Genomic DNA, 16,353 nt, shown 5'->3' on the forward strand with positions numbered 1-16,353 from the left:
AACAATACAATTTATATTGCTCCTTCTCTCTAGTTATTCTTAGTTTACACTTGCCCTCCTCAGCCTCATATAACTATCATACAAATCCTATCCTCACCTTTCTTGTCTCTACCTACTACTTCCCTTTGCTGCTGAGGACATATCACTCAATCCAGGGCCCTCTCCTAGACCTCATTACACTCTGGTTATGCCAACACCCTGCCTGCACTGACTGTCTCCACCTTCCCTTACCCACTAACACCACTGAATAGCCAGCCTTCCTCCTCCCATTTCGGTTGCCTTCTGGAATGCCTGCTCAGTAGCTAACAAACTGACATCCATGATCTGTTCATCTCCTTCTCCTACCTGGGGCTCAGTGAGACATGGTTAACTCCATGTGTCCCCAGCTGCCCTCTCATACAGCTGTTTCTGCCACTCCCTGCTGCAATCCTGACTTGTAATTGCCAGTTTTAGGCAGTGTTTAAAAGCTTGTGATAGGCTCTGAGAAGCTCTGTCTGTGCCTCACACAGAGCCTGCAGGGGGCGTGGAAAGGGTGTGTATAGCTTCTATCCTATCACAGTAGAGCAGCAGATTCCTGCCTGAGTGCCTGAGCCCAACAAAGCCGTCAGAGGAAAGAAGATTAGAGTATATAACAGAGATGATACAGCCACTGTGCAACTAGGAAAGGCTGCAGTAAGACAGACCACATTAGAACAGGTATAGGAACTTATAGGATAGAAGAAATGAGGCTGAAAATTTTGTTACAGAGTCTCTTTAAGAGGTCATATTTACTGAAATCAAAAGCTATTTCAATCAAAAACATCATAACAGGTCACGTTATATTTCAGCATAGGACCCTTTATTTGATAGCACAGACTAACCAGCAAGCTCATGGTGACCCAGAACTCATTGGAGTGTGTAAGGGACTACAATGGTCCTAAAAGCCCCCTTACTAAGATGTTAAGAAAAACAAAAGTTTGCTTTCCTAAAACAGAAAGAATTTGCCATAATAATTTAGGACCATTGTAGTCCCTTACACACTCCAATGAGTTCTGGGTCACCATGAGCTTGCTGGTTAGTCTGTGCCTCTCGGATTCACAAGCCCTACTCCATAGAGCCAAATTAATCCATGCCATGCACTGATGAGGATCTAACAATCCGAAACAGTCTGTATGCATGTTGGATTATTATGGCTCTGTACAAATTAACAAGCTGACACATCATTGCATTCCAGCGGTTCTGGAGGTGTGTTTAGCTTCTAAGGGTACAATGGTTAATTTGCATATATTCAGCAGTGTTGCTCTGGGAGACATCTCAAGCTCACTCCAACCTGAATTATCGCAAATTCTTTCTGTTTTAGGAAAGCAAACTTTTGTTTTTATTTGATAGCAGCTTCACAATTCTTGCATCTATTGAACTTATGAGTTTTTAGAAAGTTTCTGCTTTCTTCAAGTACAGGCTGTCAAAGGACAGGAGCACACGATCCTGTAGATTACACTAGGGAAGGGAGAACCCTGCCAGAGGCTTACAATCTAAAGGGGTGGAGTGGGAACACTAGGAAAAATCTCTGTGAAATATTCCTGCCTCCCATTTATTTATTTTTAAGTATTTATATAGCGCCGACATATTACGCAGCGCTGTACAGTGTATATTGTATTGCCACTAACTGTCCCTCAGAGGAGCTCACAATCTAGTCCCTACCATAGTCATATGTCTATATCATGTAGTGCATGTATCATAGTATAGGGCCAATTTAGGGGGAAGACAATTAATTTATCTGTATGTTTTTGGAATGAGGAAACCGGAGTGCCCAGAGGAAACCCACGCAGAGACGGGGAGAACATACAAACTCCTTGCAGATGTTGACCTGGATGGGATTCGAACCAGGGACCCAGCGTTGCAAGGCGAGAGCGCTAACCACTATGCCACTCTGCTGCCTATCATACATCTTTTGCCTGAAGTTGCTCCAAGGGTTATTAATAGGACTGAGGTCAGGGGAGGATGGGGGCCACACCATGAGTTTCTCTACTTTGATGCCGATAGCAGCCAATGATGCAGTTATCCCTAGCAACATGAGATGGTACATTTTAATGCATGAAGATGACTTGTCATGGAAAGCACTTTTTTTTGTACTGTGGACGAAAGTGGTCATTCAAACTCCACATACTTTTCAGAGATCACTTTTACACCGTCAGGGATCCTAAAGGGGACGATGAGCTCTCTCCCTAGGATTTCAATAGAAAAGCCTTTATTGGCTATTACAGCAATCAAACACTTCCTATAATTGCAGACCAGCTTTTTGCATGTCTCCACAGGTATTTTTGCCCATTCGTCTAGCAATGAGCTCTAAATCTTTCAGGTTGGAGGGACTTCTTGTCATCACCCTGATCATTATCTCCCTCCACAGAATGGCCTGGTGCACACCGAGCGGTTTTTGTAGCGTTTCCAAACCGCTTCCGCCTGTGAAAATGCTTGGCAAATGTATTTTAATGGGATGGTGCACACCAGCGGTTTGAGGTTTTTAGCAAACGTGGGTCCTGCAGCACTTTTGCGGTTTGCAAAAGCATTCTGCCTCAATGTACAGTATAGGGAAAGCTCAATCCGCTCTGGAAAACGCTAGATTAGAGCGGTTTTCCAGGCGTTTTTGTTACAGAAGCTGTTCAGTAACAGCTTTTACTATAACAATATTTGTAATCTGCTACACAAAAACGCTCCAAAAAACGCTAGGCATATTTAGAAAACGTCTCTAAACATGCCTAGAATCGCTCTGAATTCTGCTCCAAAAACCTCTAGCGTTTTGAGGATCTGCTAGCGGTTTTGGTGTGCATTGGGCCGCAGTCAATTGGATTCAAGTCAGGACTCAGGCTGGGTCACTCCAAAATGTGAATGTTGTTGTCTGCTAACCATTTCTTCACTACTTTTGCTGTGTGTTTTGCATCATTGTAACACTGATATGTCCACTGGTGCCCACGGCCAAATTTCTCTGCAGACTGCCTGATGTTGTCATTGAGAATCCTCATGTATAGCTCTTTTTTCATGATGCTGTTTACTATGATTAAGTTCCCTGGTCCATTGGCTGAAAAACACCTCCAAAGCATTAGGTTCCCCCCACCATGTTTGACAGTGGGGATGGTGTTCTTTGGGTTGAAGGATTCTCCTTTTTTACGCCAAATGAAGGAAACATCATTGTGACCAAACAATTCAATGTTTGTTTCATCTGACCATAACACAGAAGACCAGAAGTCTTCTTATTTGTCCACATGAGCATTTGCAAAGGCCAAGCAAGCTTTTGTGTGCCTTATCTGGAGAAGTGGCGTCCTCCTTGGTCTGCATCCGTGGAACCCAGCGGTGTGCAGTGACCGTTTGATTGTCTGCCTTGAGACATTGCCCCCAGCAGAGCCCAGATTCACCAGGATGGCCTTGGTGATGATCCTTGGATTCATTTTCACCTCTCTCACTATCATCCTGGCCAGCACAGGTGTCACTTTTGGCTTCCGTCCACATCCTCTGAGATTTTCCTCAGTGCAGAACATCTTGTATTTTTTTAATAATATTTTGCTCTGTAGCCACTTGAACATATTTAGAAATGGCCTTAGAGCACTTTCCTGACTTGTGAGCAGCCACAATGCGCAGCCGCAGGTCCTCACTGAGCTCCTTTATCTTATCCATGACTGTCCATAAACCAACTGCAGAGAGCTGCTGTTTTTCACCTGTTGAGTTGATTAAAACAGTAATTTAGCCACCAGCAATAGCTGGCAGCTAAATCATACCTTACCCCAAAGTGACACCGCGGCCTAGAGGGGGAATAGTAATTAACGCCACCAGGACTTTTGCAGGAGGAGACGTTTTTCAGCTTTACCCTGCGCCCAAGTTTTCCAGTGCCCTAATTACACGTACACTTCAGAGGTGCACGTTTACCCTCGTAACTGAGGGTGCATGTGTCTCCAGAAATCATGTAGGTCCATGTCAAACATTAGTTAGCTGAAGGAGGTCGGCTTATTGGCTTGTGCAGGATGCCTATCTAGAGATGGATTATACGTATTATTGAAGTCCCCCATCCAAATCATAGGTATTTGACTAAATTGAAGTGCAAATTGCAGCCCCACTTTAAATATGGATGTGCTGTATGGCAGTGGCATGTAAATCGATTGCTCAACTGATAAGCTTTCATACATCTTATCCATGGCAGATAATTCCTTATGCTCAGGTTTAACCCCCATTGTAATATGCATTGTAGAAAGTAGTTTATACAAATCATCAACTGAAAAAGCAAATTTTGCTGACTTTATAGCCTTTTCTTTTTCCTCTTTAGTGTCAATAATACTCCCTTCAATAGATGAATCATCTAGCTCACCTTCAGAAAGCTTTGATTCTTCAGCTTCCCTATCAACTTTTCTTTTCTTAGAGGGACGAGGTGGATCATTAGAAGTACATGTTACAGATGGAGAAGGGGTGGTGACTGCCCCTTTAAGGTGGAAGGTAGATGAAAACTCTGACTTCATCCATCCCACAAACTCTTTAGGCACCCCAGAAGACTCCTGTTTAACAACTTTATCAGCACATTTCTGGCATAAGGATTTTGAAGATAAAGGAAACCGTGTAGAACAGACTGAACATCTCTTTGTATCAGTCGTCTGTTCTGCTTTCTTATGTTTGTCTCCCTTATCCTTTGAATTGGGCTGCACGATAGAGAAAAGGAAGAAAAACAAAAATACCCATCAGAATACACATATAAATACATAGAGCAAAATAATCCCACCTGCAGGATTAGTTTACCAGAGAGGAATTGGAACCTTGCTCCGCAGACTGAAAGGAGGGTCCAGCAGCCTGCTCCATGGTCAGCCGAATACACACTGGAGGCTGAATACATGGAGCCTTAAATGTCAAAAAGCCCACCCACTTTCCGCCCACTGAGCAGCTGAAAAAAAAGATTCCTACCACAACAGCCGATGTCTGCAGGTTTCGTAGGACCCTCAGCCGCCATTGGGCTCACTGCGCCCACCATCACCGCTCAGCGTTCCTTCTCTGGGTGAATCACATGGCCTGATCAGCTGACAGTGGGTGAGTAAACCGGAACTTGCGGTTTTCGAGCGTGCGCTCTGGGTGAACTCCATTGATTAATGGGGGGAACCTTCTACGGTACAGTAGATGAATATATACCTGCCAATGAGGTCTGTTTTGACTTCTCTAGACTACTAGGAGTATGTGGTGTGGTATTCCCATCCAATACAACTGCATCTTAAAGGAGTTCTTTCGCGAAAAAAGTAGGCAGTTAAAAAATGTGACAGATGACAGGTTTTGGGCCAGCCCATCTTTTTAAGGGGGATTCTCAGGGCTTTCTTTGTTTTCAACAGAATTTCCTGAACAACAGTTGCAAAATCTAACTGACATAATAGTGTGCAAGTGATTAGGGAGGCCGGCTGGTATCTTGCTAATTTGGCAGTTAAACTGCTGTTCAGTAAATGCTGTTGAAAACAAAGAAAGCCCTGAGAATCCCCCTTAAAAAGATGGACTGGCCCAAAACCTGTCATCTGTCACATTTTTTAACTGCCTACTTTTTTCGCGAAAGAACCCCTTTAAGGATAGGATTTTGCTATGACATGCATTTCTTGGAGAGCCACTATATCAGGCACCTTACATTCCAACTTTTTGATAATTTACTAGCCATGAAAAGAAAACGATATATTGCTGAAATGTGGTGTGCATTTAAGAGCAGTTAAAGGACTTACGAGGCAAAGAAGGTAAAAAAAAGTGAAATACCTATTCTGTTTTATGATCCTTAGGGGACGCCATCCGTATCCCCCCCTTTTATTCCGCAATGCCCAGGCTCGGGGGGGGGGGGGGGGAGGGGCGCAGCTGCGCAGTTCTCATAGCCGCAAGTGCCGCTGAGCAGCTCTACGTCCTCCTCCAGAGGTCGGAGCTGGAGGAGAATGTAGCTGAGGGACCCCCCCGAGCCTGGGCATTGCAATAGAAACGCGGCGGAATGAGAGGGGGGATGCGGATTTACCTTCTTCGCCTCGTAAGTCCTTTAAGATGCATTTAAGAGCAGTTATGAGTGCATACGTTGCTCGTTTACATACTCTGATGAAGCATGTGGTGACTTTGGTTAAAGGGACTCGGAGCAGTGCAGAAACTATGGAAAGATGCACATCATTTTAAAGCTCTTTTTCTCCTCTTTCCAATGATATATAAACCACCGCCCTACGCCTTTTAGTTTTCGCTATTTTCGCAATTGAAATTGCCGCGGCTGCGATTTCGATCGCGAAAATAGAGAAAACTAAAAGGTGTAGGGCAACGATTTAGGTGTTGTCAGAAAGAGGAGAAAGAGAGCTTTAAAATGATATCCATCTTTCCATAGTTATATTGTATTACACAGGGCGACACTTTCCCCAGAGTCAGCAGCTCCATTCTGCTGAATGCAGCTGCTGACTTTGACAAAAAGTCGCCCTGTGTAATACAATATAACTATGGAAAGATGGATATCATTTTAAAGCTCTCTTTCTCCTCTTTCTGACGACACATAAATCGCTGCCCTACGCCTTTTAGTTTTCTCTATTTTCGCGATCGAAATCACGGCCGCGGCAATTTCAATCGCGAAAATAGCGAAAACTAAAAGGCGTAGGGTGGCGGTTTATATATCATTTGAAAGAGGAGAAAAAGAGCTTTAAAATGATGTACATCTTTCCATAGTTTCTGCACTGCTCGGAGTACCTTTAAGTGGGTAAACCATACAAAGCTCAAATATATGAGGAATTGCTACCTAGTGGCATAATTAACAAATAGCAATAAAATAATCATCTTCTGGAGTGAGGGCGATTAAACCAGCACCTTGTACACAAGAAAGGTAGCCAAATTTATCAACGTAGACATCAAATATACAGGGTGGGCCATTTATATGGATACACCTTTTCTATGGATACACCCCATATACCACACCATACCATCAATTTTTTTGTTCCAACAGTCTTGGAGGGATCTATCCAATGTGGGTTAGTGTCAGACCAATAGCGGTGGTTTTGTTTGCCAACTTCACCATTCACATAAAATGGTGTATCCATATAAATGGCCATATTAAGGTGTATCCATATAAATGGCCCACTCTGTAGTAACCAATACATGCATCGATACATGTAAACAGGAAAACAGAAGCAGCTTTGAAACTAGGCAAATTAGCCACATAGGATTAAGTAAAAATGAACAATTGACAAATAAAGCTTTCCCCATAGCCTGCAGGTGCAAGGCTGCACAACAGTGCAAAGTACATATAACCTGAAATGTGCAGCAAGCAGAGGGATTTTGACGGAAAGTTATGCATGGTCACGAAACGAGTTTTCACTTAGTAAAACCTCTAGGTGCCAACATAGGTGTCCGAGGAAAGAGAAATAGCAGCCTGTACCTTCGTGCTGCCAATATTTACTTTAGGAGGCAGAAACCGTATCAGTTGTGGAAAGGTACAGAGACTAAGGTATGTAGAGATAATTCAACACCTTGTAAGTCATAAAGAAAAGAAAGATGATAAGGGAAGTCCAGTGATGGTGGTCTCCACCACAATCCTACATTGTAGACTGCAAATGGGAAGAAAGAAGGATCCTGGTCAAAACAAGTCAGGGGGTAAAGTAGCATAAAGACAACAGAGGAAAATGAGTATTCACCAGGTTTGCTGGAGAGTAAGGACAAAATTGGCAGGACTTCGATTGTTTTCTGTGCAATTAGGCGGTGGATCAGGTTGTGACAAGTGTCTTTTCTTAAGAGTATAATTCACCACCGAAAGTATTCACTAGGATAAATTGTTCTGGCTGTGTCCCCTCAACTTTCTTCTGGAACTCCACTGTCATACATTGGAACTCCGATTTTCCAAGTCGTCTTGGTACACCTTGAGTGAAAGTATTTCATGCTGATTACTTGAAATAGCTGGCTAAACGGGCAGACCTCTTCCTCCAGGCTGCTTATGTGGCCCTATGCTTCAAGTCACCCTGCCATGCACAGCTTGCAGGTCCTGCCAGAGCAGGGAAACATCTGCCTGGACAGCTTCTGTCTAACTGAATAGTGGCTGGATTACAATCACAGATCCCCTCCAAGATCTGCTAAAATGTAGGGGAAATTGCCTCAGTGCCGGGAGCTTCCTCCTCTGGTCTGTTGGCACCTACTTGGGATCCATGGCAGAAATTATTTTGTTTGGCCACCTCTTCTAAAGTGTATTTCGTCATGGTGGGGAAAGTCACTAGAGAATATTACCAAAGGTGTTCCTGGCAGGTACAGCAAAATACAATATAAATTGGCTGAATTTGTAAGTATCAGAAAGCGGATATTGGTATAAGTGCTCACTTAGGGTGCCAAATCAAATGTCAAGCTTCTGTCCACACACCTAAAGATGAGAAGTTTTGTGTAAATATAGATCTTTTCATTTAGTAAGGTGAAGCTGCACAGCTCTATACTAGTGAAAGCAGAATGGGTTTATTGTAGCTGCATCTTTGAACTCAAAAGCTAATACCTTGGAAACTTGTTATAGATTCTCAAGTTGCTTTGATATCATTATTCAGCTCTGAGGTCTGCATTATGTTTAACAATGTTCCACAGCCAAAACATATTTATTCTGTGGTTATAACCTCTTACTAGTGTTGTGCACACTGAGTAGCAACGAAAACGTAGATACTTGTAATCGAAGTTACAACGATTAGACATCACTGCTCTTGGCGGGGGGGGGGGGGGGGGGGGGGGTTAACTTACCCATGCAGCCACCTTACCTGATGCGTTCCACATACGTTCCATGATGCATTCCACATCATTCCCATGCTTCCTCCTTCCACTCAGAAGAAGTAAGCATGGGAGTAACGTGGAGCGCAAGTGGAGCACATCGGCTAAGGTGGCCGCATGAGTAAGTTAACCACCCCCACCCCCCTCTTTGCTGCAGGCAGGAATGTCCAATTTAAATTTTGATTAAGAGTAGCTTGTTACTTGTAGCTACTCGGTATGCACACCAATACACATACCTGGATTTGTAAGCAGAAGTGTCCACAGAGAGCTTTCCTGTGCCTCAAATATCACGTCTGGAGCCAAAGCAGCCTGTAGCAAGAGAAATCAGCACCTTACTTTATAGGAATAAGTGAAGTTCCAGATTCAGAAAAAAAGTCAGACACTAACCTCCGATGGAGTAATAACATTTCCATAGTAAACTGGCATAAACGTATCATCTCCTGTGTTATACTGGATCTTCAGTGGTACTCTGGGAACAAAAGTAGCCTCTTCAAACAGATCTTTATATACTCCATAATGTTCAGCCACTATCTGTATGTGATGGGGGCCGGTTGTCTGTTCCCATTCTGCTCGAACGTCAGGCAGTGATAGCTGCACTATGTTGGGAAAAATAAAACCACATCAGAAGATTTTTTTTGATCTTGTCTAAGAAATAGTCATATCTAGTAACAACAACCAAAATTACAATAGTCAAAATCCCAAATGCAAATTTCTCAGCTTCACATATTTAATCAGGTTTAGTCACCAAGAATATCAAACGTCAGGCTGATCTGGTGGACTGTACAGTCCAACTGTATTTATCTCTGTAGATGAGGTCCTACATGTTTTTTTTTTCTATTTTTCCATCATGAATTTTCCATCACGTCTGGTCATGCAGGTTATCAAATTCATTGTTAGGGATGCTGATTCTGGGTAGCAAGGATGTAGATATGTCCATTAGAAACTGGGGGGGGGGGGGGGGGTCTGTCTGCTGCAATCAGAATGGAAATAAGAGAGCAACTAAGGCCAGGCAGGTGGTGGTGGGAAATATCATCAAGTGGGCAGACTGGGTAAATGGTCAAAGAGAATGCGCATGTCGTACATAGTTACGTGGTTAGTTGGGTAGATAAAACACATAAATCTATCAAGATCAACCATAAACTAAGAAAGCATGGTAAAAGAATTCCGCAGCACACCACAATTGTGAAAAAAAATCTTCCTTCGTGCAAATATAAAGACATTCGTGGCAGGCTTCCATGTTTCAGTCGACCGTATCATTTATATAGATCATCTATTGGATAGGGCAGGAATTCATTACGTTAACCACAATCGGATTAATTTGTTTCAATATTAATTCTTCCCTACTGCCATCAATTTATTACCTGTACCAAAAGCTAGCACAAAGTGTTCCAGTTGATCAGCTCGAAATAAACCGGGTCAACTGAGCCTTCTCCCAACTGACTCCAAACAGCATGCCCAGGGAAATAATTCTAAAGCTACACCATTTCATCTCTGATGCCCTTTCAAACTGCTAGGAATAAACGTGGCCTTCCTCCAGCCCCCTTCAGGCTAATCAGTCCCTCGCTGTCCTCCTCCATCACCTGAATTTTCTGCTATGGGTCCATGTACTTGAGTCAGTCGGGTGTAGTGCGCATGCACACACTCCGCCGCTGGGAGTGTACTACTATTGCGCAGGTGCAGAATGCTTCTGGCTGAATTACCGGGACTCATAGCAGAAGATCCAGGTGGCGGACGACAGCGACTGGATTAGCCTGAAGGGGACTGGAGGAAGGTCCCAGGAATGTATAAAACTTTTCTTTTCATCCGTCTCAGGTACCCTTTAATTCGTAGTCACCAAACCAAATTTTAATATATCAAATTATTTGATTTCATGAGCAAAGGAGTGCATACATTTGCATAAACCAGCATCAACGCAGAATTATTTCCATCTCATTGACGACCCGACTTTTCAGATGATTTTCAAGTGTTAAAAAGTAGTCTTATACGCCAGAATATACAGTACTGTACAGTCACAATCAGATATGTATAGAAATATGGGGACTGCTTTATTGAAGCAGCACAAGTAACTATTTTTTGAATGGTTTATTTCATTTTTGTGGACGAAGCACAGATTAGTACTGTATATATAAATCATTTATGATGACTATTATCTGAGAAATAGAACATTTTATCATATTTTCTATTTTAATTACAGTTTAAATTCAGGAGTCAAAGTCTGAGTCGGTACATTTTCTCCCGACTCCAGGTACCCAAAAATTGCCCCGACTCAGACTCCACAGCCCTGCTTTTAACTGAACCTCAGTCCATTTGCACTATTGATGAAGCAAAAGTTTGCTTTTGTCTGCTGGGTCTCCCCATCCTGATGACATCCTCTCAACAGCTCCCTTCAGAAGCTTCAGGGTCCTCTAAAACCAGACCAGAGGATCCAAAAGAGCAACAGGCGACTAGACAATGCTCGGAAATCCTTAAGCAACTTTACTTGCAGACCTTCCAGGAAGTTCTGTGATCCCCAGATAAGAACTTTACTTGTCTTTTCTACCCCCACTCCAAGAAGGGTGCGGTTAAGCACGCCAACCCACCAGACCCTTTACCCAGTGGTCCATCACTGCTGCCATGTCACCACTAAGGCTATACAAGCTGATTTGCTGGTCCTATCGGCTGACATGTCCACTACTGCTCGCATGACACAACTATGGTTTAGAAGTGTCGACCAGCATACTGGCCCATCAGGCACCTATTTCAACGGCAGGTCTGCAGCGGCTTCCTAGGAATGTTACTCGTAAGTCTGTTGGAATTGTTATTAGTTCCTGTCTAATGTTAACTGTTTTTCTCTGTCCCTTGTTAAATACATTACACTTCACAGTACACACACCCTCACTAGGTTCACCCCCACTTGTATTCCAGCAGAGCCATGGATCTGGTCCTTCTCGAATACTGATGCTATATTGCACTGTTCTTCCAAAAAAAAAAAAAAAAAAGGCTCCGAGTTCCGGAGCACTTACTGCAGAATCTTCTGCCTCTCCCTCTAACTCACAATACTATCTACTTCCTTCACTATCTTACTTTCTCCTATTTTTCCTGATGGGACCCAGGAAACCTTTTCTCAACTCTTTTGGGCCACCCTCTGCAACCTTCTCTGCCCCCAACTCCAATCAGCTCCCATTTCTGATGCACCGAATGGCTATCTTGGACCGTCATGCTTTTGAAGCTGTGATCATATCTAGCTATTCCAATTTGTGCTTAATCAAGCTATTCTAATTTGTGCTTACATCCCCATTTAAACAGGGATAGCCCGTGTCTTCCCCAACTGTCTGCAGCCGACCTTCGCTCCACCAAGGGGTTGGAGTAATTTATACACTCCTATTCTCTCGCAGACTGCTGCAGAGAATATAATCCTATATTCTTATTCTATAATCCTAAGAAAATAATTCTCCTTCTCCAACCCACATCAGTCGCAGTCTCATGGTGGCCATACATGGTACGATAAAAACGTTCGATTATCCCGTTTATTCAATCTAAATGATCGAATGAAAGTTGAAAATATTTTTTTTTTCAATCAAGAAATTTGAACGATTATCCCGTTTTTTTGAGAAAAATAAGATCAGACATGCTGGAAAAATCTTTTAATTCGATCTAACGGAATAATCAAACTAAATTATCTAATCAAAAAAATGAAAAATTGCACCATGTATGGCCACCTTCACATAGACCACTGCCTCATACAAAATAAACTCCATAGTTTGCCCAGTGCCAGCATTTTGCCTGTTCCCTGGTCTGACCACAATGCAGTTTTATGCATCGGTCTAGTGGTCATTTCTATAAAACAGAGTCTGCAGGGACATAGGATGGCGTAGATCACAAATGGTGTCCTACATGTACCGTAATAAATTGCTTAATAGTAATTAATATTTGGAATGACCACTAGGCCAATGCGTAATAACTTCAGCATCTCAGATCTATTCACACTGAAGAAGGGGTCACTCGATTAAATAATCATGTAAGAGAAATCCATGGAGGGGATGCCTCTTGCTTACAAATGGTTGAATTGGAATTAGTTAGTAACCCCGTAGAGGAGAGTACAGGGAATGTATACTCTCACAAAGAGAATCACTGCAGATTTCAAGGACTGATGCCACATGTCCACTTGGCATGAAAGATGGTAATGACAAGTGTTTTTCTGGAAAGATGAACATTTACTTAATAATGCGCCTTCCCGAGTGATAATGTAATTGAATGCATTTTGTGAGTTTTTTATGATGCCATTAGGGCCTTTTTCCACTGCACTGCTGAATCGCAAAATCACGAATGATTTTTAAATTGCTACGGTTGTTACTTTATCATAGAAATCATGAGAAGTATTTTCCGCTATAGTGATTTGATTTGCAAATCGCAAATGCTTTCTGGAGCGATTTTATGAGGGATAATGCAATGCAAATGAAAAATCACAATCGTATAAGAAAATTAATGAAAAATTGGAATCAATGGCGTTTTTGATTTGTGATTGCTAGTGGAAAAGGCCCTTACTGTAAGGGCCCTTTTACACTGGGGTGGTGCGGTATTTTTACCACACCCCACTGCCGGGCAAAGAAAGTCTATGGAGACTTTTATACTGCCAAGTTATGTGGCAACACAACAAAAGTGACATTTTCACAGCATCCCTGTCGCAGGTCCAGAACTATGCGGCGATCTGCTTCGGCCCGGAAATCATGTTAGTCTATGGCGACACACGGTTTTTTAAAAAAAATTACAGACAGGGATAATTTGCAGTGTGAAACAAGCCTAACACGTTATCCTCCTGCACGCAACGTTCAGTTTAGGGCTTTACTTTCTTTATATGGCTGCTGACAGTTATTCTTGGCCTTCACTAGGTGCCATATAGCCACATAAGAATAAGGTTTCTCTGTCTTTCTCTTAAAGAGACTCTGAAGTCTCTAAAAAATCAGTTTTTTATTACAAAATTCCCTTTAAAATAAAAGCCCTACCTAAACTGCCGCATCCCCACCGCTCTACGCTAACTAAATCCCCCCCAAACATCCCAGGGGGCACTCCGGGCAGTGCTTCCGTGTGAGGCAGGGCTATGAGCCGCAGCCCTGCCTCACACGCGTCTGTCAGCGGCGTATCGCCACCTCTCCCCCGCCCCCTCAGTCTTCCTTCACTGAGAGGGGCGGGGGAGAGGCGGAGATCCGCCGCTGACAGACGCGCGTGAGACAGGGTTGCAGCTCATAGTCCTGCCTCACACGGAAGCGAATGCTGGCAGCAAAATCCACGACCAAGAAAGTTGTGTATTTTGCAGGGGAGAGGGAGGGCGTGTTAGGGGGATTTAGCTTACAGCCGCGGGAATGCGGCGGTTTAGTTAGGGCTAATATTTAACATATTTAACAGGATTTTGTTAAAAAAAAACGGATTTTAAAGAGACTTCAGTGTCTCTTTAAAGAACTAGCTATGGCATGGATGCCACCAGTCACTCGGAGTGCATATTCCCCATGCAGTGATTATGGAAGTTTTATCTCCCTGTGTTAGCAGTGGTGGCTTGTCAACTGATGCTTTTTTGAAATCTGTATGGCGACAGATTCTTTAAGCTGTGAGGCATCCTGGTTGTCAAGTACCAAAGTAGATGGCCATAGTAACATGCAGACATCTGTGCGAACACTAGGATGTGATCCAACTTACAGTAATTGGAGGATTTCATTTTGTAGGTGGGGCTGAAGAAACAGGGACAGGTCAAAGGCAATGCCCTAAACATTTGGGAAAGCTTTCTCCACACTTGAAGTCCACATACTGTATGGTCTCAGTAAATGCCCTGAATCAGCACAAAACAATTGTCAGACTGCAGCTGATAATCTTGTCTACCCTTATCAACTGGTGAGATGTCTGTAAAATCTATGATTGCTGATGTAACCCCTTCCCGACCATCTAACACTGATAGGCGTCGGGAAGGTAGCAGCCCCAGGGGGTGGGGTTTTACAGGGGATCGCGTGCGCACCCCCCGCTTGAGTCATCAGTCTACCAGCAGCCATCGCCGCTAGCAGACTGTTAGATGACAAAACCACCGTCTATTTACATTGTACAGCCCTGCGATCTACTGCAGCGATGTAGCAACTGAACTCTTGCACAAAACAGAAGGAAAACAGAGAAATGCACCCTGTATGTATGTAGTGAGTTTAGCTAGTCTAATTCCCCCCATCTGTGTTTAATCTCTCCCGTGTCACCAGATTGCCACGGTAGATAACTTAAAATGAAAAACAAAAAAACTGTGAGCCTAATATGGTGTAGTATTTGAGTCAGTAATGGGTAAATATAAAACACAATACTTATACTCAGAAACAGAGGTTGCCGCAAAGACAACCACTGGCAAGGCAGGTGGGGAGAATTAGAACCTGACCCCATTCGGGTTTAAGAAGTCGTTCTCTGTAGACAGGAAAGATATGGGGATACACCCCTCCACCAAGGGTGGACTAGACTGATTGTAAATAGGTAAACAGAGGCGCCAATAAGGGTAAAACCGTTTAAAAGGGGGAAGTTTGGTGGACTTACCCATCACTACAAGGGAGGTAAGTCCACTAAACTTCCCCCTTTTAAACAGTTTTTCAACGTTTTTATCCTTATTGGCGCCTCTGTTTACCTATATACAGCCACGGCAGATAAGCTCATTTGAAAGCGCAGGATGTTACCAATATGTCTGCTTCCATGAAAGCAGGAAGTAGAAGCATTGGAGATATATTTTAGGATTTGTATCAGCTGTAACAAAGACATGGGTTTTATTTTAAAGTTATTATGCAGTTTCGTATATTTAAGAGCAGAGAGGAAGTTCTGAGTTCAGGTCCGCTTTAAACTGAGCTGCGTACAAAGCAGAAGCAGAGAGATGAGAAGCGATCGCTAGATAGATTTTAATTTTTAAATATAGCAGCTATGGAATAAAATGCAATGGCAGCTTTCAGAGAAGATAAACTGTACTTTGGGAACTTGTAATATGTAAACAGACAATATTACTTATGCACAAAAGCAAATATATACTCTATGGGTAATAAAAAGTAGGAAATCGCTTTATTAAATGTAATGTCAAGAGTTTTATCCCACTTTAATCTATGCTTTCTGCCTAGAGTTCAGCTTTCACCAATTTGTTTAGTTTTAAAGATGGTGCATAAAAATACAACTAAAAGATGCAAAAGCCATGTAACATACATGTACGGTGACGCGATGCTCTTTCTAAATCTGCGTTGTTGTGGTTCTTATTCAATAATTCCTTCTGGGACTTTAACAACTTTGTTTTATTTGGTGTTAAATAGGGTAATCCAATGTCAATCTTCTCTGACAATTCATCTGTAAAGAAAGAAAAGTGTTTAAATTATTTCTATTAATTTTTAAAACAGACAAACACGTTACAAACATTAACATAATACCCCTGAGTTCCAATACACGCAGGTGAGGAGACAGGGGGGTAAAAACCACAAGAAAAGATAATCAAACATTATTCATATTATCCACAACTTCAGTAAACATCATGTCTTTGAAAGGCAGGAGAGATATGTGAGGAGCCGATATCCAGCCTGATACGCCATTTAAATAATGTCAGGAGCCAAACAATACTTCCTATTACAGAGAAAAGCATATTAGCAAATA

At 42.6% G+C, this 16,353-nt stretch overlaps 1 protein-coding gene across 2 annotated transcripts in view; it reads right to left on the reverse strand.

Annotated features, from left to right (window-relative positions):
• MRPL38 (mitochondrial ribosomal protein L38) overlaps positions 1-16,353 on the reverse strand; it is a 74,911-nt gene that overhangs the window by 23,277 nt on the left and 35,281 nt on the right. For both annotated transcript variants that reach the window (XM_068264472.1, XM_068264473.1), the window contains exons 3-5: positions 15,916-16,053; positions 9,121-9,329; positions 8,970-9,042 (exon numbers count right to left, since the gene is read on the reverse strand). In XM_068264472.1, the coding sequence (XP_068120573.1) occupies positions 8,970-9,042; positions 9,121-9,329; positions 15,916-16,053 (420 nt within the window). The remainder of the gene's footprint in view (positions 1-8,969; positions 9,043-9,120; positions 9,330-15,915; positions 16,054-16,353) is intronic.

Source organism: Hyperolius riggenbachi, chromosome 12 (genome assembly GCF_040937935.1).
Source record: "Hyperolius riggenbachi isolate aHypRig1 chromosome 12, aHypRig1.pri, whole genome shotgun sequence".
Taxonomy (NCBI): Eukaryota; Metazoa; Chordata; class Amphibia; order Anura; family Hyperoliidae; genus Hyperolius; species Hyperolius riggenbachi.